This window comes from Dermacentor silvarum, chromosome 4, assembly GCF_013339745.2.
Source record: "Dermacentor silvarum isolate Dsil-2018 chromosome 4, BIME_Dsil_1.4, whole genome shotgun sequence".
Taxonomy (NCBI): domain Eukaryota; kingdom Metazoa; phylum Arthropoda; class Arachnida; order Ixodida; family Ixodidae; genus Dermacentor; species Dermacentor silvarum.
Genome location: NC_051157.2, coordinates 227961604 through 227980814, shown reverse-complemented (window position 1 = coordinate 227980814; position 19211 = coordinate 227961604). Strand labels below are relative to the sequence as shown.

At 45.9% G+C, this 19211-nt stretch overlaps 1 protein-coding gene across 1 annotated transcript in view; it reads right to left on the bottom strand.

Annotated features, from left to right (window-relative positions):
• The window catches only part of LOC119451027 (DNA mismatch repair protein Msh6), a 383914-nt gene extending 368112 nt beyond the window's left edge, over positions 1 to 15802 (bottom strand). Inside the window, exons 1-2 of the mRNA XM_037714459.2 lie at positions 15539 to 15802; positions 3458 to 3650 (exon numbers count right to left, since the gene is read on the bottom strand). Of these exons, the coding sequence (XP_037570387.1) occupies positions 3458 to 3650; positions 15539 to 15653 (308 nt within the window). The 5' untranslated portion in view covers positions 15654 to 15802. The remainder of the gene's footprint in view (positions 1 to 3457; positions 3651 to 15538) is intronic.
• Positions 15803 to 19211: the final 3409 nt, after the last annotated feature.

Below are 19211 nucleotides of genomic sequence, written 5' to 3'. Positions count from 1 at the left end.
GCAACATTTCAGTCCATTCCACAAAACTAAAAAATCAACTGACCAGCATGCAGAGATGCTAAAGCAAGTTTAAAAAAGGAAAGGAAAAAATGTCTATGGAGCCTTATAAGGAAGGCACAGCGCAAACTAGCACTTGACACTTTGTTTATATATTATGCAAGAAAGAACAAAATGCTACATCAGTCAACCAGGAATCTTGTACAATGTGTTGCGATGGTACGAAAGAAATCAATTACCGTACCTATTACATCTATGTTTAACATTTCTGTTGTAAGGACAGCCACAGCGTATCCTGAAAGCCAGCATTTTTCACTTAATATGACAATAAGCAGTCACGCAATCTTTAGCATGGCATGACTGCTTTGGTTTGGACTTATGCCCACACCAAAGCAGTAGAAGTATGTCCATTGTTACATGCTTATGCCAAGCCAGTCACCACCAAAAGTGGCCTTTATTCCAAATGACCCACATACATACCGTATTTCTTTTTATTTATTTTATTTATACAATACTGCAGACCCAAATGGGGCCCAAGCAGGAGGGGCAGAATACATAAATATTTACATATACACATATATATATACATACACGCATGAAAAAGAAATACAAAAGCAATGCAACGTATGTAATGATCAGAAAAAAAATGATAGCGACGACCAAATAAGATTAATAGAAGGTACACTGAAGGAATACAACTTGACAAACATTAGAACAGTATCACACGGAGTTTAAGGCATCAGGAATAAAGGCAATACACATATATGAGCACTTGCAACCATTCTCGCGAGAGGGGAAAAAAATCGACAAGTTCCAGAAGTTGATGAACGAGCGACCATTGAAAAATACTGAACATAATAAGGAAGATGTGGAATGTATCAAACAAAATTCACATATAAAAAGAAAACAGTAACAAGGCTTGCCGACTGTGATGATTACGTTCTTTAGCGTTTGATAGAAAACGCATCCGAGGCGTTGCGCCTTGGTGCTTATAATAATGGCAGGCTGTTTCAATCTGTTACAGTGCGCTGGAAGAAGGAAAACTTAGAGGTTAGTTTGGGTGTTATAAGGTGTTAAAGAATCAGCGTGACGATGCCATGTTCGACGCGCTGTAAGTGGTTTAACATAAGCCTGTGGGTAGAGGTACAAACAGTTGTTTTTAAGCAAAAAAAGAAATTTCAGTCATTGTATTTTCCTACGTAGCTGTAGCGTTTGGGTATTATGTTGATTCATTAGGCTAGTAGGAGAGTCACTTCGTCTATATTTAGAAAAATTAAACCTGACAGCTTTACATTGGATCATCTCTAAAGCGTTAATTTACTCGATTCTAACGCGCCCTCAATTGTAACATGCACCCATTTTCCATGACCAAATAGAGGAAAAAAAAATCCATTACAGTACCGTGCAACTCGTGCATTCAGAGATACAACTTTCTCTCAATTGGAAAAACAAAGATTTACTCCCAATGCACTAACGTTGCGATGAATTAAAAAAAATGCAGTTTCGCCCGAAAGGCGAAGCATCCATTACGATAGCAAATTAGTAGACAGCTATACGAAGTAAGGATAGTAGTTTTATCAGCCGTATAAACTTGTAAACATTCGCTTACTAACTAAATAAACAAGCATGGTGTCATGCACACACAAGCAAACATGAACACATCTTGCTCAATGACTGCGGAAACTCACTATCAAAACGGTGGAGTGACGAAGCACGGCAACAGCGGCGAGCGAACAGGCCTTTATGCTAGTACGCTTCTCGCTTCAACACAAACTATAAACAGTGAAAACACAGTGCGGGGTGGACTTTCTCCCCCTCACAGATCGCTTTCAAGAGAGGGCTAAGGCGATCGTATCTCCGAGTGGATCGTCGCAGAATACGTCCTGCTTCAGTCCACTGAAACCCTTCTATGTTGCTTTGCTGGCAAAAAATCCTCTTCTGTTTGCGCCAGTCTCGCACGAAAGTTTCGGGTTCTCCGAACGCCCGTGATGCGGCCTGAGTTCCGTCTGTCTCTGCACACATGATCACTTTCTTTTTAAATGTGGCATCATGATGAACTCGGCACTTCATGCTGATAGAGCAAACGCAGAAAACGGGAACATAGACGATAGACTAATGCCTAAGCACACATACTACAGCAGATGGAGGAAGCTATGGCAGCTAGGCTCGAAACGCATATGAGGCGGCCATTTTGAAATGCCCATGGCGATATGATAATGCAGACTTAGGGTCGTACTCGATTCTAACGTGCACGCCTGTTTTATTGGGAAAAAAGTGTGTGTTAGATTCAAATAAATACAGTACATGAAAACGTCTTGGAAACTAGCGCTAGTGGTGCCAATTTATAAGAGTGGACAGAGGGACAGCATTGAGAAATACAGACCAGTATCCTTAACTAGCGTTGTATATAAGGTTATGGAACACACAATTTATAGTCACATCATGTCTCATCTTGATAAGAATAACCTTCTTCATCCTAGTCAGCATGGGTTTCGGCAGGGTTTCACGTGCACAACACAAGTGGCTGTATTCACTCATGAGCTAGCCTCAGCAGTTGACAAAAAAAAAACAAATTGCTGACTGCATATTTCCGATTTCAAAAAGCTTTTGACGTCGTTACGCACAGTCCACTGATCGCTAAACTTCGACGTTACAAACAGGATGACAGAGTTATCGCATGGACAGCCAAGTATCTTCGCTAAAGACAGATGTCTGTGGCTCTCAACGAATGTTCTTCTCAGACGTAACAATGAACACAATACTCAGACGTAACAATGAACAGACCTGGCACTGTGAACTTATGTGTGTTCTATGGTAAAAATAAACCGCTGACTACAATGTTCCCCCCCATGCCACATTATTGGCTATAACAATTACATCTGGTTACTGGGTGCTGCACCGAAAGGAAAAGGAAGGCAAAATCCTGAAAAAAGAAAGAAAGAGTAGCAAGTTTGTCCGAATGGCATAGCATTGGCAGCGATAGCAAAGTATTACGCAACTGCACAAAGCAACGCTCATAGCTTTATTGGCTGTATAATTGCAGCAAATATACACTTACTAATTAAATTACCAAGAATAGTGTCACACGCACACAGGCAAACATGGACCTCACTTGATGACCATGAACACAGGTTGTCACAACGCTGGCGCAATGAAGAGCGCAAACCAAGGGCAGCAAGCACTACTGCTGCCTCTCCCTTCAATGCGTCTCGGGAAATTTTAGATTACACAATCCCCAGCACTAGGTGCACACAAAGGCAGCGCATAGACAGCGCATAGAACATTTTACACAGCCTGGCATGTTCTTTGTGGCGTCCTGTCATGGACTGCTTGCCATAATATGAAATGCAAGCACAAAGCTTAGCCACTTTGTTCTGCACAGAAATCATCATTCAGTGCCATCTGCCAATGGTGTTTTTGTACACCCATAGCCAGAGGCAGCCACTCTCCGCAGACTCACCTGAGCTTGACCCATGCTCGAGATGGGGATGAGTCAAAGAATTGGACATGCACCGATGGTTGCGTGGCATGTTTCTTGACAAAGGCACCCTCTCCAGGAGGTGCCGACACCATGGCTGGCCAGTAGGGGTAGCCTTCCAGCTTGGCCCAAACCAGGTCGTGAAGACGGTAAGGACACGACACCCCTGCATCAACTGTCATACAGGCAACGCTATGTTACAAAAACGTACCACACATTATCAAAGCACATGTACGTAATTTAAACACTATTTGACCATCTGGAAATGTGTTCCGCACCTTTCCAAATCAGGCGATCAAGGATGTAACAGTTCTACCTGCTGCTAAAACACTCAAATGCAGCTTTCAAAGCCAGGTTATTAGGTTATTGCAGGCAAGCTATCCCAGTCAGGGTTCGTACAGGTCCAAGGTCATACAAAAATCCAAAGTTATTCAATCACTTTCAAGGCCCCCCCCCCCACCCTTCAAAGCTTTTTTTTTTTTTTTTCAAGGGGGCGGAGCCGCAATATAGCAATGAGCAATTTTTGCCACGTTTCCAAAACACTAGTTATACTGAGCTACAATGAAGTCAGTAAGATCGGCACTTTACTCCCTTCTATTAAAATTTTATGAGAGTAAGTACAGTCACTGACATTTTTCTTGCACGGAAGCAGCCATAACACTTCTCTCATCTCGTAAACTGAAAAAATATATATTATATATATATATATATATATATACCAAATTTCACTGAGGAAAAAAATAGTTTCGTTCAATTGAGAGTCCGCGACCAAAGATACGGTGTCATGTCGTGTCAATGATATCTTTACATCGACGGTACAAAACGAAGCCTGCAAAGCTTCTGCGTCCACTCCGCAGCCGCAGCTGATAGTGTCAGTTGCAGTGCGATGACGCTATCAGTCATTCTGGCTCACCCAGGCTTTGCATCCAATGCAGATGACCTCTTAGATACGCGATCACCTCTCTCCAAGCAATTCCTTAGCAGTCCGAGGCGAGTAAAGCCAACAGGCATGACCCTACTGCAAAGTGAAAGTGAAGGAACTGCTGCCATACGATTCGGCGCGTTGAAAGACTTAAGAGGGCCATTGCTAAACACTGCCTTGAGTCCGCTCTTGTACGTTCGAGCTCTCACGCTATGCAGAGGAGCTTTCAAAACCTATTCGATCGTTCGAGTTCCCTCGCACGCTACTTGTCGCTGTCTCAGAGTCGCTCCTTCAGAAATTCAAGCGCAATCAACAAAGCACAAGGGTGCAGCAAGCGCAGAGTACGGTAAGACCAGTGACCATACCCTATATGCACCGAGTTGCCCACAACCCGAAGAAGGTTGCAAACCGGCACGGGGTGCCAATTGTTTTCTCTGTGCCACGCAAGCTCACCCAGCTCTACCCGCGCATACTGTCTGATGGGAGCAAAAAACGTGGCTGCGATAATGAGCACGTCATGCCGTATATGAAATGTGCCACAGGAGTCATTTATGAGATTCCTATTTCTTGTGGCTTGACTTATGTCGGCCAGACGGGAAGGTGCATTAACAAGCGTGCGAGGGAACACGAACTATCATTAAAAAATAAAGATGGAGCACATTTGACGTCCCACTGCAGTTCACACGATTGCAAGCCACGTCTGGATAAGTTGCAGATTCTGGGTAAAGGCAAGGACACCCCGGCACACGAGTTATTAGATGCCTTTCATATTAAGGCATGTGAACCATCCTGTGTCAGTGATGTGTCAGTTTCTCTCTTGAAAGCGGAAAAAAGATTTTTTTGATAAATGGTTGTGATTTGCGCAATGCACGTATGATGTTTTTTCTGTATGCTGAGCATGTCTGTGCATATATATATTTTTGGTGAAAAACGAAATGAATAAACAGTCGAAAGTTTGGCGGTCCCCTCGACCCCATCGCTCCATTATTTGCGCTAAGCGACATGAACCGACTAGCCCAGCAACAAGTTTTATTAGATCTTATACTGTATTACTCAAGAAATTCAGGGGTTTTCAAGGGGGGGGGGGGGGGGGGGGGCAATTCCTGGACTTTCAAGGGCCTTGAAAACATTTCCAATTTTAAGGGTTTTCAAGGACCTGTGCGCACCCTGCCAATGTTGTCCTAACAAGTGCAGCAGAAGCATTGCTCACCGCAGAGCTAAGGAAGACCAGAAATTCAATGATGATGATGATGATATGTTGTTTTCTGGCGCAAGGGCCAGCTATGGCCAAAGAGCGCCAAGACGTGGTGTACGGAGTGAGCAATGGTGTGATCAATGACAGTGGGTAGGTGTAGGGTGGCTGTAAAGGGGCCTAAAATCCTGCGCACTAAAGGTGCGTAAAACAGACAAAATTGATAAAATCATGACAATGACGTGATAGGGGCGCAATGAATATAATATGGTATAAAAAGCTGTGAGCGATACAAGGCACTACTGCCTCACAGAGACCCTTAGAAGCAAGAGCCTGGAGGAGAGTGCATTTCAAAATGCTGTCGCGGCAGCGCCCTCTGAAAGAGGACCCTGCTACGAATCTCTCGGGCGAAGAACTTGCAAAATGTCGATGTCGGTTAAAAAGGCTATAACTGATTCGTGCTGAAATACCGGGTCATTACGTAAAAACATCGCTGGGTGAAGGGGTATATTCTCTCTATAGGCTTGAACAAAGTGTTTCTTTCTTTCAGGTTCTATTAGTGGACACTGCACTAGGATGTCAAATACAGTAAGTACCTCCCCACATCTAGTACAGGTCGGGGGTTCGCCTCCAGACAACAAGTAATTGTGCGTGCCGTAAGTGTGTCCTATTCTGAGCCTACAGAATAGGACATCATTTCTAGATTTCGTGGTGGATGGCCAGTTCCCTAAGCGAGGCTTAATTAAATGAAGTTTGTTTAGACTCTGGGCGTCCCACAAACGTTGCCAGTGGGCTCGAAGTCTCTTGCGTAGATATGGCTTCATATCGGGAACAGGGACGGGCATGGATGTGTTTCCAGCTTTTGCGTCGATGGATGTGGCAATCCGATCTGCCAGTACATTTCCCTCGATGTCTCGGTGTCCTGGCACCCAGCACACCACAACATGCTGCCCAGACGCATATATATTACATATTAATGAATAAAGTGATACTATTACTGGATTTTTTTGCCTTTTAAGAGATTTTAAAGCTTTTATTACGCTCAGCGAGTCTGTGTAGATAATTGCTTTTGGTATTTTCGATTCTTTGATATGTTTAAGAGCCGACAGTATTGCATAAGCCTCTGCTGTGAAAATGCTCGTTTGGGGGTGCAGGGCGTCGGCATCTGAAAATGATGGGCCAACCGCTGCATAAGAGACGCCAGCATGAGACTTTGATGCATCGGTGTAAAATTCCGGACAGGAGTATTTATGCTGCAGTTCGAGGAAATGCATTCGAATGTGTGCAACCGGGGCGTGCTTCGTAACATGTAAAAAGGACAAATCACAGTCGACAATCTGCCACTGCCACGGTGAGACCTGTATAGTGGGTGTCATTAGACGATGTTCAAAGAGTGGGACATCCATTTCCTCAGCCAGACTTCTCACACGCAACGAGAAGGGCTCTCTTACTGCAGGTCGGTTATGAAAGAGGTGGGAACTGGACAAATCATTTACGGTGGAATATGAGGGATGTTCACTGTTTGCATTCACTCTAAGAAAATACATGAAAGCTGTGTAGGTCCTCTGGAAGTGGAGGGACCACTCATTGGATTCCACGTAAAGGCTTTCTACAGGGCTTGTCCTAAAGGCACCTGTAGACAAGCGAATACCTAGATGGTGGATGGGGTCCAGCATCTTCAACGCGGTTGGGGTGGCTGACTGGTAAATTATGGCCCCGTAGTCTAGGCGTGTTCGTATGAGGCTTTTATACAAATTTAACAGACACTTTCTGTCACTACCCCATGTAGTGCGTGACAACACTTTTAAAATATTCATTGTTTTCATGCACTTGTTTTTTAGATGTTTTAGGTGTGGTATGAATGTTAGCTTAGTGTCAAGAATTATGCCTAAGAATTTATGTTCCGTTTTTACAGGTAGACGCTGTCCTTGCAGGTCAATGTCGGGGTCGGGGTACAGTCCTCTTTCTAGAAAAAAGGACGCAGGCGCTCTTTTGTGGATTTAGGCAGAACCCATTCTCCTCTGCCCATTTAGCCACCTTGTTCAGACCAAGTTGAACCTGCCGCTCACAGATTGCAAGGTTCCATGATTTAAATCCAATCTGTATATCATCGACGTACGTTGAATAAAACATGTTGCGTGGGATGCATAGACGCAAGGAATTCATTTTTATAATGAAGAGAGTGCAACTGAGCACCCCACCCTGTGGCACTCCGGTCTCCTGCACGAAAGGCCGTGATAATGCATTGCCAACTCGAACACGGAATGTGCGATTCAGCAGATAACTTTCAATCACATTTAACATATTACCACGTATACCAAAGTGGGAGAGGTCTCTCAGTATTCCGAACCGCCACGTGGTGTCGTATGCTTTTTCCATATCGAGGAAAACAGAAAGGAAGAATTGTTTGTGAACAAAAGCTTCACGTATCTGTGCCTCAATACGTATCAAATGGTCAATGGTGGATCGACCCTCGCGAAAACCGCACTGGTATGGGTCAAGCAGCTTGTTTGATTCTAGGAAATGTATCAGACGACGGTTTATCATTTTTTTGAAAGCTTTGCAGAGGCAGCTTGTTAGAGCTATGGGCCAGTAACTCGATACGGACGATGCCCTGCTTCAGGATAGCGATCACTATGGCCTCTTTCCAGGCAGAGGGGATCTCGCCGGAGGTCCATATAGAGTTATAGAGACAGAGAAGGGTTTTCTTTGTTTCAGAGGGTAGGTTTTTCAACATGTCATATAGTATACGGTCAGGGCCTGGGGCAGATTGGTTGCAACAGGTGAGTGATGCATGCAGCTCTGCTAGGGAGAAAGGTAGGTTATATGGCTCGTTTCCGGTGCTCTTTCGGTCCAGTTTTTGTTTTTCTGTTACTGATTTGTATCTTTTAAACGCTGGAGAATAGTGTGATGAACTGGACACATGTTCAAAATGTGCACCCAGATGGTTCGCTTGGTCCTCCAGGCTGTCTCCCTGCGTGTGTACCAGGGGAGGCGGATGTGTTTGTCGTCCTCTTACTCTATTCACCCTGTTCCAAACCTTGGCCTCATCCGTGTACGAGCTGATACTTGATAAAAATGTTTGCCAGCTGTCTCTCCTGGCTTGTCTGCGTGTTCTCCTACCTTGGGACTTGATTTTCTTGAAACTGGCAAGGTTTTCAGCAGTAGGATATTCGCGAAGCTGCCTCCATGCTTTGTTCTGCTGCCTACGTGCGTTCCGGCATTGTTCATTCCACCAAGGAACACGGCGTTTGCTAGAAAGTCCACTTGTTTGGGGAATACACTTAGAAGCTGCGTCAATTATGAAATTAGTCAAATACTCGATGGCACCGTCAATTCCGAGCGATGAAATGTCAGCCCACGAGAGCTTACTGGTAAGTGTTTGGAATTTATCCCAGTCCGCTGCATTGACCTTCCACCGAGGAGCATGTGGTGGTGATTTGTATTGTCTTGGTGCTCTCAGCAGTATTGGGAAATGGTCGCTCCCGTAAGGGTTTTTTATAACTTCCCATTCAAGTTCAGGCAATATGGATGGAGAAGCTATGCTGAGGTCTATAGAGGAAAATGTTTTGTTTGCAAGACAATATGTAGGTTCTTTTTTGTTAAGCAGACAAGCACCGGATGAGAAAAGAAAATCTTGAATTAGACGGCCTCGCGCATCGATGCGAACGTCGCCCCACAGATTGTTGTGTGCATTGAGATCGCCAAGAACAAGATAGGGCTCTGGCAATTCGTCTATCAAGGACTGAAATTCGTGTTTGTGTAAGCGGTAATGTGGGGGTATGTATACCGAGCAAATGGTGATGAGTTTGTTAAGGAGAACCAGTCGAACTGCCACTGCTTCAAGGGGCGTTTGCAGCTGCAAACGTTGACATGCTATGCTTTTGTGAGTCATAATGGCAACTCCGCCTGATGATGCGAGACCATCATCGCGATCTTTACGAAACGTAACATACTGTCGAAGAAAGTTTGTATGTGTCGATTTTAAATGAGTTTCCTGTACACACAGCACTTTTGGATTGTGTTTGTGGAGAAGTTCTTGCACATCATCGAGGTTCCTAAGAAGGCCTCTGATGTTCCATTGTATAATTTGTGTGGCCATACTGAAAGTAAATGGGTGCTGTGTGTACTAAAAACAAAAAGGAAGTGTTGCATTAGATTACAGAGCCCTTTCCGGGCCCTGTAATGCGGGATTTGTCTTTTCTGAAGCGGTCGAGGGAACCTCGCCGCTCCTTAGGCGCTTGGTGCGCCGTCGGGGTGGGTGTGGTGTCCATTGCCTCTTGTGAAGCGCCGGACACGCGCTCTTGCGAGCGAGAAGTTTCACGAGAAAGTCTCGCCGCGAAGGACGAGACATTTGCGCCCACCAGCCCGGATGTCGATGGGGCTGCCTTTGGGCCTGAGCTGCGCCGGCTGTTGCCAGCACCAGCAGGGGCCGGTGAGGGTGAGGCAGCCTTGACTGCACCCACCGTGGGAGCTGCTGGCGGGCCTGCGGGTTCGCTACGCGAAGCGCAGGCTGCCACCGAGGACTGTTGTGGTGCCGGCAACTCTAGGGTAACCGGGCCTGTTCGCTGGTTGGGTGGAGTAGACTTCGCTACTTCCACCCTGGGGGCAGGAGCCACAAGCGACGGCTCGCTGCGCGCGGGCTGGGCAGGTGGCAGTAGCTGCTGCGACGCTGCCCCTTGATGCGCCGCATCAGCATAAGTGGTAGTGTGGAATGGTGAGCACCTTTTGCGTGCTTCCCTGAACGATATGTTTTAACGGACTTTCAGTGTTAGAATTTCTTTTTCTTTTTTCCAGCTTGGACAGGACCGGGAGTATGCTGGATGGTCACCATCGCAATTAACGCAGTGAGGTGTGGCCTCACAATTGTCTGAGGCATGACCTTGTATTCCACACATGGCACAGGTGAGTCGACCACGGCAGCTCTGCGAGCCATGGCCGAATCTTTGGCATTGGTAGCATCGCCTAGGATTTGGGATGTATGGTTTTACGGATGTCTTTGTGTAGCCTGTTTCAATGCTTTGTGGCAAAACGCTCAATTCAAAGGTAAGTATCAGGTGTTTCGTGCGAATTTCTTTATTGTCCCGTCTCATAACAATGCGCTGCACATTCGTGACATTTTGTTCCTTCCATCCTTCCAACAATTCGGTTTCAGATAGGTCTATGAGGTCTGCTTCAGATACTACCCCCCGTACTGTGTTCATGGATCGATGCGGTGAGACGGAAACTGGGACATCACCAAAAGTAACAAGCTTGCCGAGTCTGTTGTATTGCTCCTTATCCCGTAGCTCAAGCAGAAGATCCCCGCTTGGCATTTTGGTGACTTTGTAGCCAGGGCCTAGCGTGTTGGTCAAGCTTTTTGCAACTACAAATGGGGATATGGTTCTTGCTAGTTTTTCGGTTCTTTCACTACGTACTACTTGGAATCGGGGGAAAATGTCTTTTGGTCTGGTGAACAAGTTCAGAATCTCATCGGTGCGTCCCCTCTTCTGAGGGAGACGATCAAGAAGTCGGGGAAAAGCGGGTGTTCCCATAGCAGTTTGGTGTATTTCGGCAGCAATGGCAGCCACCCACCACGGAGTCCAACAAGGGGACGCTGCAGCACTTAACGTGCAAGGCTGCAGGCGCCAGCCGTACATTGCAGCTATAACCTTATATATAAACCCAAGGGAGGGCACGTACACAAGGTTAACCCAAGCCGCCTATGGAAATTGAGGAAGTAACAGAAGAGATGACAGTGAAGACAGAAAAATAGAGCAGAGAGAGATCGGAGAGGGGGACAGGAAAAGGCGACTGCCGATTTCCCCCGGGTGGTTCAGTCCGGGGGTGCCGTCTACGTGAAGCGGAGGCCAAAGAGGCGTGTTGCCTCCGCCGAGGGGCCATAAAGGTCCGAACACCCGGCATCGGCTCAACCCCCAGGATCCTCTTTTCCCCGGACACGGCTAAGCCGCGCACGGCTACACGCGGGAGGGGCCAACCCCATGTGCTCGGGTCCGTGGTGTCGCAACACACCAAACGCCTGCTTGCGCAGACGCCCCTGCGGGGGACCAGAAATTCAAAAGCTAGTTTATCCAAAGAAAGAATCCTAAGATAACGGTAATATTAAATGTTCACAAAGTGGCACACAATCTAAAGAAGATTGCTGTGAAAGTATGTGCAATTTCTTTTCAATGCACTAAACAAACTAGGAACCGTTTGCACAAAAGTTAACAGTCCAACTCACAGAAGCACTCCAACTACACAGAATGCAAGATGTGGTAGTGTACGAAATGCCGTTGTCACGAAGCCAATACCATACAGAGAGTGCGAGGTATTTGACAACACGGCTTTGAATTGCCATAGACATGAAAGGGACCCTGAAACGATTTTGACCATTTTATAGAAACGTATCAAATTGTTAGGGTCGGCCCTTCTGATCATTAAGTGATGCAGTTAAGTGCTCCGCATAAAGTGTGTAATTTATTATAAGGTTTTAAAAATGTACATTGCTACCTATCGCAGTGGCACCACTCCCCTGGGTTTTCAGCTGCCCCTGACCAAGTGACTGCCTCACAACACTGTCCTATGCCTATTTTGTTTTGTTTGCGCACTGCATTTCATTTCGCTCGCGCAGCTGAAGTTTTTACTTTAATATACTAATACATTGCTTCTCATACTTACCCCTTTTGGTATTCTTTTTATTCTTATGCAGTTTTTCAATTCTGTTTTCGTATGCCGCTGTATGAAGGCTTCACACCATTCTCCCCCCCCCCCTTATGTAATGTCCCTGACGGGACCATTAAGGGTACAAGATATGATGATGATGATTAGAATGATGCATGACGTCAGTAGGGCGAGCTATCCAATTGGCTGCCCAGGGCGTGTAATCGATAATTTTTCCAACATTATGGTTAAATGCTGTTCCTGTGCCTCTGGTCAACGCAGAGCCTGGAATGACCGCTGTCGAATCTGCAGATGAAGCAACCTGCGTTTTGTCTGTAGACGCTTCAGGGTCTGCAATTCTCCTGTGAGAATCCCAATAGGTCGTAACGCCACGTACGCTGCAGGACTGTACATCCATCTCCATGATGTAACAGCGAGGTCGTTGGTCCTCACTCAACACAGTAGCTCGAACTCCTTCAGCTCAAACCCAGACTCTTTCTCCCGCTTCTAGTGCTGGGAGTGGCCTAACCCGATGACACTGGTTAAAGTTGCACTCGCTTTTCTTCTTGTAAGTTGCATCTCTTGTTGTCACAATGTCTCTAGCAGGCCAAGCCGGTTGCAGCAACTATTTCATCTGCAGAATGCGAGTCCCGAGTTGTTTGCCTATTAGGAGTTGCGCGGGGCTGAAGCCATTCACACTCGGTGTGTCCCTATAGCTGAGTAAAGGCAGATGTGGGTCACTCATTTTGCCAAGCAGTTCTTTTACTGTGTGGACCATCCTTTCAGCCTCTCTGTTCAACTGAGTAAGGTGTGGGCTGCTGGTCATGAGGGTAAAACCATAGGTCTTGGCAAACATTTTGAGTTCATGAGAAGAAAATAGTGGACCATTATCTGGTCTCACGACTTCCAGGATACCGTGCCGAGCAAATATGCTCTTTAGTACTTTGACGACCATAGAAGCTGTTGACGATCGAAGGGTAATAACTTCGGGGAAGCGAGACTAGTAATCCACAACAAGCAAAAATGTTTGCCCTTTGCTGTGCAAGAGGTCCATACCAAGAACTTCCCACATGGGCGACCCAGTAAAGGTGTGAAAATAAGTGGCAGACTGCCCGCATCTGGCCACCATGGACTATGTCTCCTGAAATTCCCGGCCACCACACCGAATCTCTAGCTTTCGCTCTGCACTGGTTTACACCTTGATAATCATCGTGCAATAAATTTAGGACTGTAGGTCTCAAGGAAGAGGCAACCATTATGCATGGGCGTTTGAGCAGAAGACCATCACAGACTGATTTCATTAGCTACGGCAGGACACAATGTTAAGTGCAATGGCAGATTCTTGCGAGATCGTAACTGGAAAATATATGTAATGTTTTGTGGGCGTTCTCAAGATCATTGTTGATTTGTGGACAGGCCACGCATGCTCATGACAAAAAGCGGCTTCTGTCTTTGAGGAGCGTATATATATTCTTGCACATTACCGCATCTGTCAGAGCAGCAACTGAATTTCAGCATGGCCCGCGTTCTCGAAGAAGAGAGGTGGAAAATCGTACAATATTCACTCAAGGGATATTCACAGCGCTCCATCAGTGCTCTCGTGCACAGGCCGCTAAAGACCGTCAACAGGATTATTCAGGCATTCAGAAAGGAAGGCCGACTCTGTGATGCCCCACACAGGCGTCGACCAAAGGCAACGATGGAGGATGAAGACGTGCTTATAGTAGCTGCTCTCGTCAAGAACCCGTTCCAGTCCGCGAGGCAAGTGCAGGAGCAGCTAGATGTGGACGCTTCCCTTGCTACGGTCCGGCGAGGCCTCCGAAGTGCTGGACTGCGAAATTCTGTAGCTGCACGAAAGCCAGTCGTCACTGCTTCGAACAAGAAGTCACGTCACCAGTTTGCCGAAGCACACGCCTCATGGATGGCAGTTGACTGGGGCCAAATGACCGTCTCGGATGAGTCAACTTTTACAACTCGCCAAGACCAACGGATGCGAGTTTAGCGAACCAGAGAGGCACACGGTAAGAAACATTTCTTAATGCACGTTTGATTTTGCGAAGGATGGTCAAAAATACGATTTCCATGCAGTTACGCACCAGCCAATGTGCAGGGAGTCGCCGCGAGTGGCCGAAACTGCGTGAACGTGTAGGGCATGGTGTCAAGGCATGGTCTCGGGCCTCTGCATCGCATAGCAGGTGCCCTTACATCGCAGCGATACTGCACAGAAATGTTGAACAATCTGTTGCTTCCCTACGCCCACAGCGTCTTTCCCAATGCCGACGTTATGTTTGAACATGACGTGGCGCCGGTTCACACGGCAAAAGTTGTCAAGGAAAATATAGAAAATCGCACAATCAGCATGCTTTCCTGGCCGGCCAAAGGCGCTGACATGAACATCTGCGAAAATATATGGGGGTACATCAAAGCAGCCATGGTGGGAAAACCTGTCCGCCCAACAACTGGGGACGAGCTGTGGGCAGCCGTTCGACAAGAATGGGAGGACCTTCGAGCGCATCATGACTTTGTGCCAGTGCTGTACGCATCACTGCCCTCTAGGATGGCAGCAGTCGTTTCCGCAAAGGGTTGTATGACAAAATACTAACATCATCAAAGAGAAAATTACTTACTAATACTACTTCTAAACGAATCAATCTTTTGTTGAACTTGCACCAAATAAAAGTTCGGATGTGTGTGTTCCCTTCTGCTGTGTACGATAAGAACACAGCAGAAGGAAAACTAAACAAAGTGAGAAGTTGAAGTACTTACAATAACGCCAAGCATAAGAAGCACAACGTTCTGAATTAAAAGCATCAAAATCGTGGTTTCTGTCATAATTTGGTTTCTATTGAGGGGAAAAAACTGCTAGCACACGACACACGCGCGCTGCGATGACGTAATGCGCACGAAAGGAGCGTACCCTCCCCGAGCATGCGCGCAGATATTGTGGCTGCCGTCTGACGGGGCTGGTGATATAGAAAGCCACGCGCTCCCGTGTTCACCCTCAAAAAGATTGCGACTGTACATATTCGAAATGTGAAATCCTTGTGTCGTAAAGCTGGCGCCGTCGCGGCATTTCAGCAAGAACAGTGCAGCGGTAAGCGCAAAATCAGTTTTCAAACACGTTAAGCGAAATATGCAGGACCCTGTACACCAAGTCGCAGTGCTCTTCCGTGCGCTAACAACGTCGCGTCACGAGGCTACGAACCCTCCCCCTTCTTCTTCTCGTCAATCTGATTAACACGAAACTGTCAAAAAAAAATGCAGCATCTCGGTCACATGAGGCGTTCAAAGTTGGTCCGATCAATACCTTTAGATGCTTCCAGCGACGAACTTTTGTCTCCGCCATTCACTGAAGTCCCACTGCTCACCACTGGCGGGCTCGGTTTCTTGCTGAAATACGCTAACAGTGTGTTCTTCGCCATCGCCCACGGTAGCCTGAGGTATGCAGGGAAGGAGGGCCTTGCCTCACGCTCGGAGCTCAGCACCTATCACCACAGAACACCTGTTTGAGAACGCAAGCACGCAAGCGCCTACAACAATCAGTCTACAACATGCCTACAAGAAGCGCGCGAAACCATTGTTGCCATTGTGATGATGTGATCTACATAATGGCAGTCAAAGGAAGCAAGGTGAAACTAGAGTACATACAAAGAAGTGTAAATTTCGCTTACAATCATTTAAAATAAATTTTTCTCTTACTGCTGTACAATTCTTGCTCAAATATTTCCGAAAGATTACAATTTGTAGTGTATTCTACGATATTCAATAAGGCTATTTTTTTTACCTACACTGGCTACACCAGTGTAGTAAGTGTAGGTAGTGTAGGAAGTCGCCATTTTTTTTTTTTTTTACTTGGTGTAGAAAAGTGTAGCTCCGCCTACCTACACGAAGCCATTTTTTATAGTTGTAGTGTAGCATTATAGTGCCTAGAATATACTGCCTAGTGTGCCGACTAGAGTGTACTAGACAATGGTCGAGTGGGCCCATGGAGGAAGGAAATGAGTGGGCCGAACGGCGCTCTGCCGCTGAGGCGCCGCGTGTGGAAATATATTGCGAGGGCGCTGCGAGCGAACTGGATTGGGGCGGAGACGCGCTCCGCGGCATATTCAACGTACTTTCGCTGCGGGCGCCGAGGCCGATTGCGCATAGTACGCTCTTAAAATAGCGCTTCATTTCAACTGCAACTTTATGTTTACACTATTTCGCCAAACATATATATTTGAGGCATAGATTACACAACACGACGTCTTCAATTTTGCTGTCGTTGTCAAGCGCGTCGTCTGCTAGCGAGCACGCGTTCGCTACGCGTACGCTGGCGGACGCCCAGTTTTTCTCGCAGAACCTCTGTGCAGTACATTTTTTAATGGTTTAGTTGCTTCAGTGCGCCCATGACTCTTGACGGCCGATGACAAATGTAGTTTTAGCCAGGTGAACTGCTGTTTTTACCACTGTCCTCTAAAGGTAAATGCTATCTCCGCACCATGAAGGCTACGTAAGAAAATTTTATGATTGATATCGTGTCATTTTACGCGCGATTCTTGTTGATGGATATTGACCAGGGACAATGATCGCAGAAAACAATATTAGACTGATATAAACGAGGTTTATTAACTGCGTGGCGCGAAGAATGGCCATTGTATTTCTAGGTAATTAAATCAAAGGGTACATAGACATATATATTTACGATATAATATATGTAAGGGAAAAAATAACATATACTCTAAGTTCACTAATTGAAAAAGTGAGAACTCCCGACCGGAATAAGCGCACGTGTTTGCAGTAACAAACACACTTATTAGTGAATACTGGAAATAAAACTATCATTCGCAGCAATAATATTCATGGCAAAACCATCTGATATATATATATATATATATATATATATATATATATATCAGATGGTTTTGCCATGAATATTATTGCTGCGAACTGAACGGCTGCGTTCAGTTATCCGGTGCACTATCATACCCACCATAGTGCAACAATTAAAGGCACTGCATGTCTCACATACACGCAGAGATATGTGCAGATCTGTCGCGTTCGTTGAAGTACATACCACATGGGGCACCCAGTTTTAATGGGTTGCAAACATGGTGAGACTGTCAAAAAAAGTTTTCCTTGTCGGAATCAAGTAAGCAGATTTACAGGCTGCCCCAAAACGGGGCGTTTATATTGAATGAGAGCTAGGAACTTGTTAAGCAGGACTTATTGACACCCGTCCGTTAATTCTGTCAGGAACTGCGCCTCTGCGCAACAGCCACGACTTTCCGGCAGCAAAACCATTCGGAATAACAGTCCTCACTTGCATGCAGTCACTCACCTTTGAAATTTCAATAGTGCTGTTATGCGTTACATTCGAACGGAAATGACTATATTCGGCGTCGTACAGTATATCAATGACACTTGCGCACGCACGCACGCACACACACGCACACGTGTGTGTGTGTGCGTGTGTTTGTGTGTGTGCAAGTGTCATTGATATACTGTACGGATAACTGAACGCAGGCGTTTATAATATACAAGCTGCAGAGTTGAGCGGTCATACATTTGGGAACGGCATTACATTTATGCATGGTATATAGGATAAGCGTAACATGTTTTCTCGGAAATCAGACTCGAGAATAATTTATGTTGTTTACACCCCCAGAAATAAGCCGAAGAACGCAGCCACCTGCTTTTTTCTTTTTTTAATATAAGCAAATTCTTCGGTTTTATGTGGCAAAACCACGATATGATTATGACGCACCCTGTTTAGTTTTTGCCACCTGGGGTTCTTTAACACGCACCTAAATAGAAGTCCACGAGTCTCTTTCCATTTCGTTCCCATCGAATTCCGCGTCCTGGATTGAACCCGCGAGCTCCAGTTTAGCAGCGCAACGCCGCGCATCCACGATATAGACACTAATTAGGCTACCACGCAGGCTTTCTTTTTTTTTTTTTTTGAAGTATCGAGTGGAAAAAAAATCCATGTACGGCTTAGCGTCAAAGATTAGCATATAGAATGGCTAACTAAAACCGTTTTCGGCCCTCGAGGCCTGACTGCAATATATAAATAACCCCGTACCAATTACTCCGCATTCTGTTTACTCCGCTTTCTTTCTTTCCATCTTTTTTTTTTAAGTATTGACAGGGGAAACAATTTCCACGTACGGCTTATATGGTCAAAGATGAGCATATAGAATGACCAACTAAAACTGTTTTCGGCGCTCGAGGTCCTACCGCAATAAATGACCCCGTACCTATTACTCCGCATTCTGTTACGCGAGGAAGGCGAAAACTTGAATGGAATGTTGCGCTGCGGTTTACTCTGTTTATCTATAACAATGCTTCCCGTAAAACTGAGTACAAGGCGCCGGATGGGGCAGATATGCTGTATACTTGTTTGAAGCGGCAAGCAGGAAGGTTACATGTGTTTCTCCGTCTGCGTTTCACGAGACCTACTGATGGAAAACTATATGCGCAACAAATAACACACACGAGAGATACATGCTGCTTGAAGAACGAGAAAAATATTTTTTCTCCAAAGGGAACCGTGAATAGTTCACTAATTGAAAATACCGAGAATAGTAGAATGAAAGCGCACACTGCGGCCGCAATACACGCGCAATCACCGAGCGGCGTTAGAAAATAATAAAAAATAAATAAATAAGAGAAAGAAAAGCAATTTATTCTTAAGGCATAAATACATGTCATATGCAATTTTGAACCCCATTTGATCGGTCTGAATGCAAATGCCAGCGCGCGAAGTAGTACGAATGACGCTGCCGAGCAGTATCGCCAGCAGTTTCCAACGGCGCGACCTTGAAGCGGCCCAATCCACTTCGACCGCAGCGCCGCCCCAGTATTTTTCCACGTCGGGCGCCTCACTGCAAAGCATGCGCCGCCCCAGCCGCTCGTCCCACTCGACCATATTCTAGTACACTCTAGCATATTCAACGTACTTTCGCTGCGGGCGCCGAGGCCGATTGCGCATAGTACGC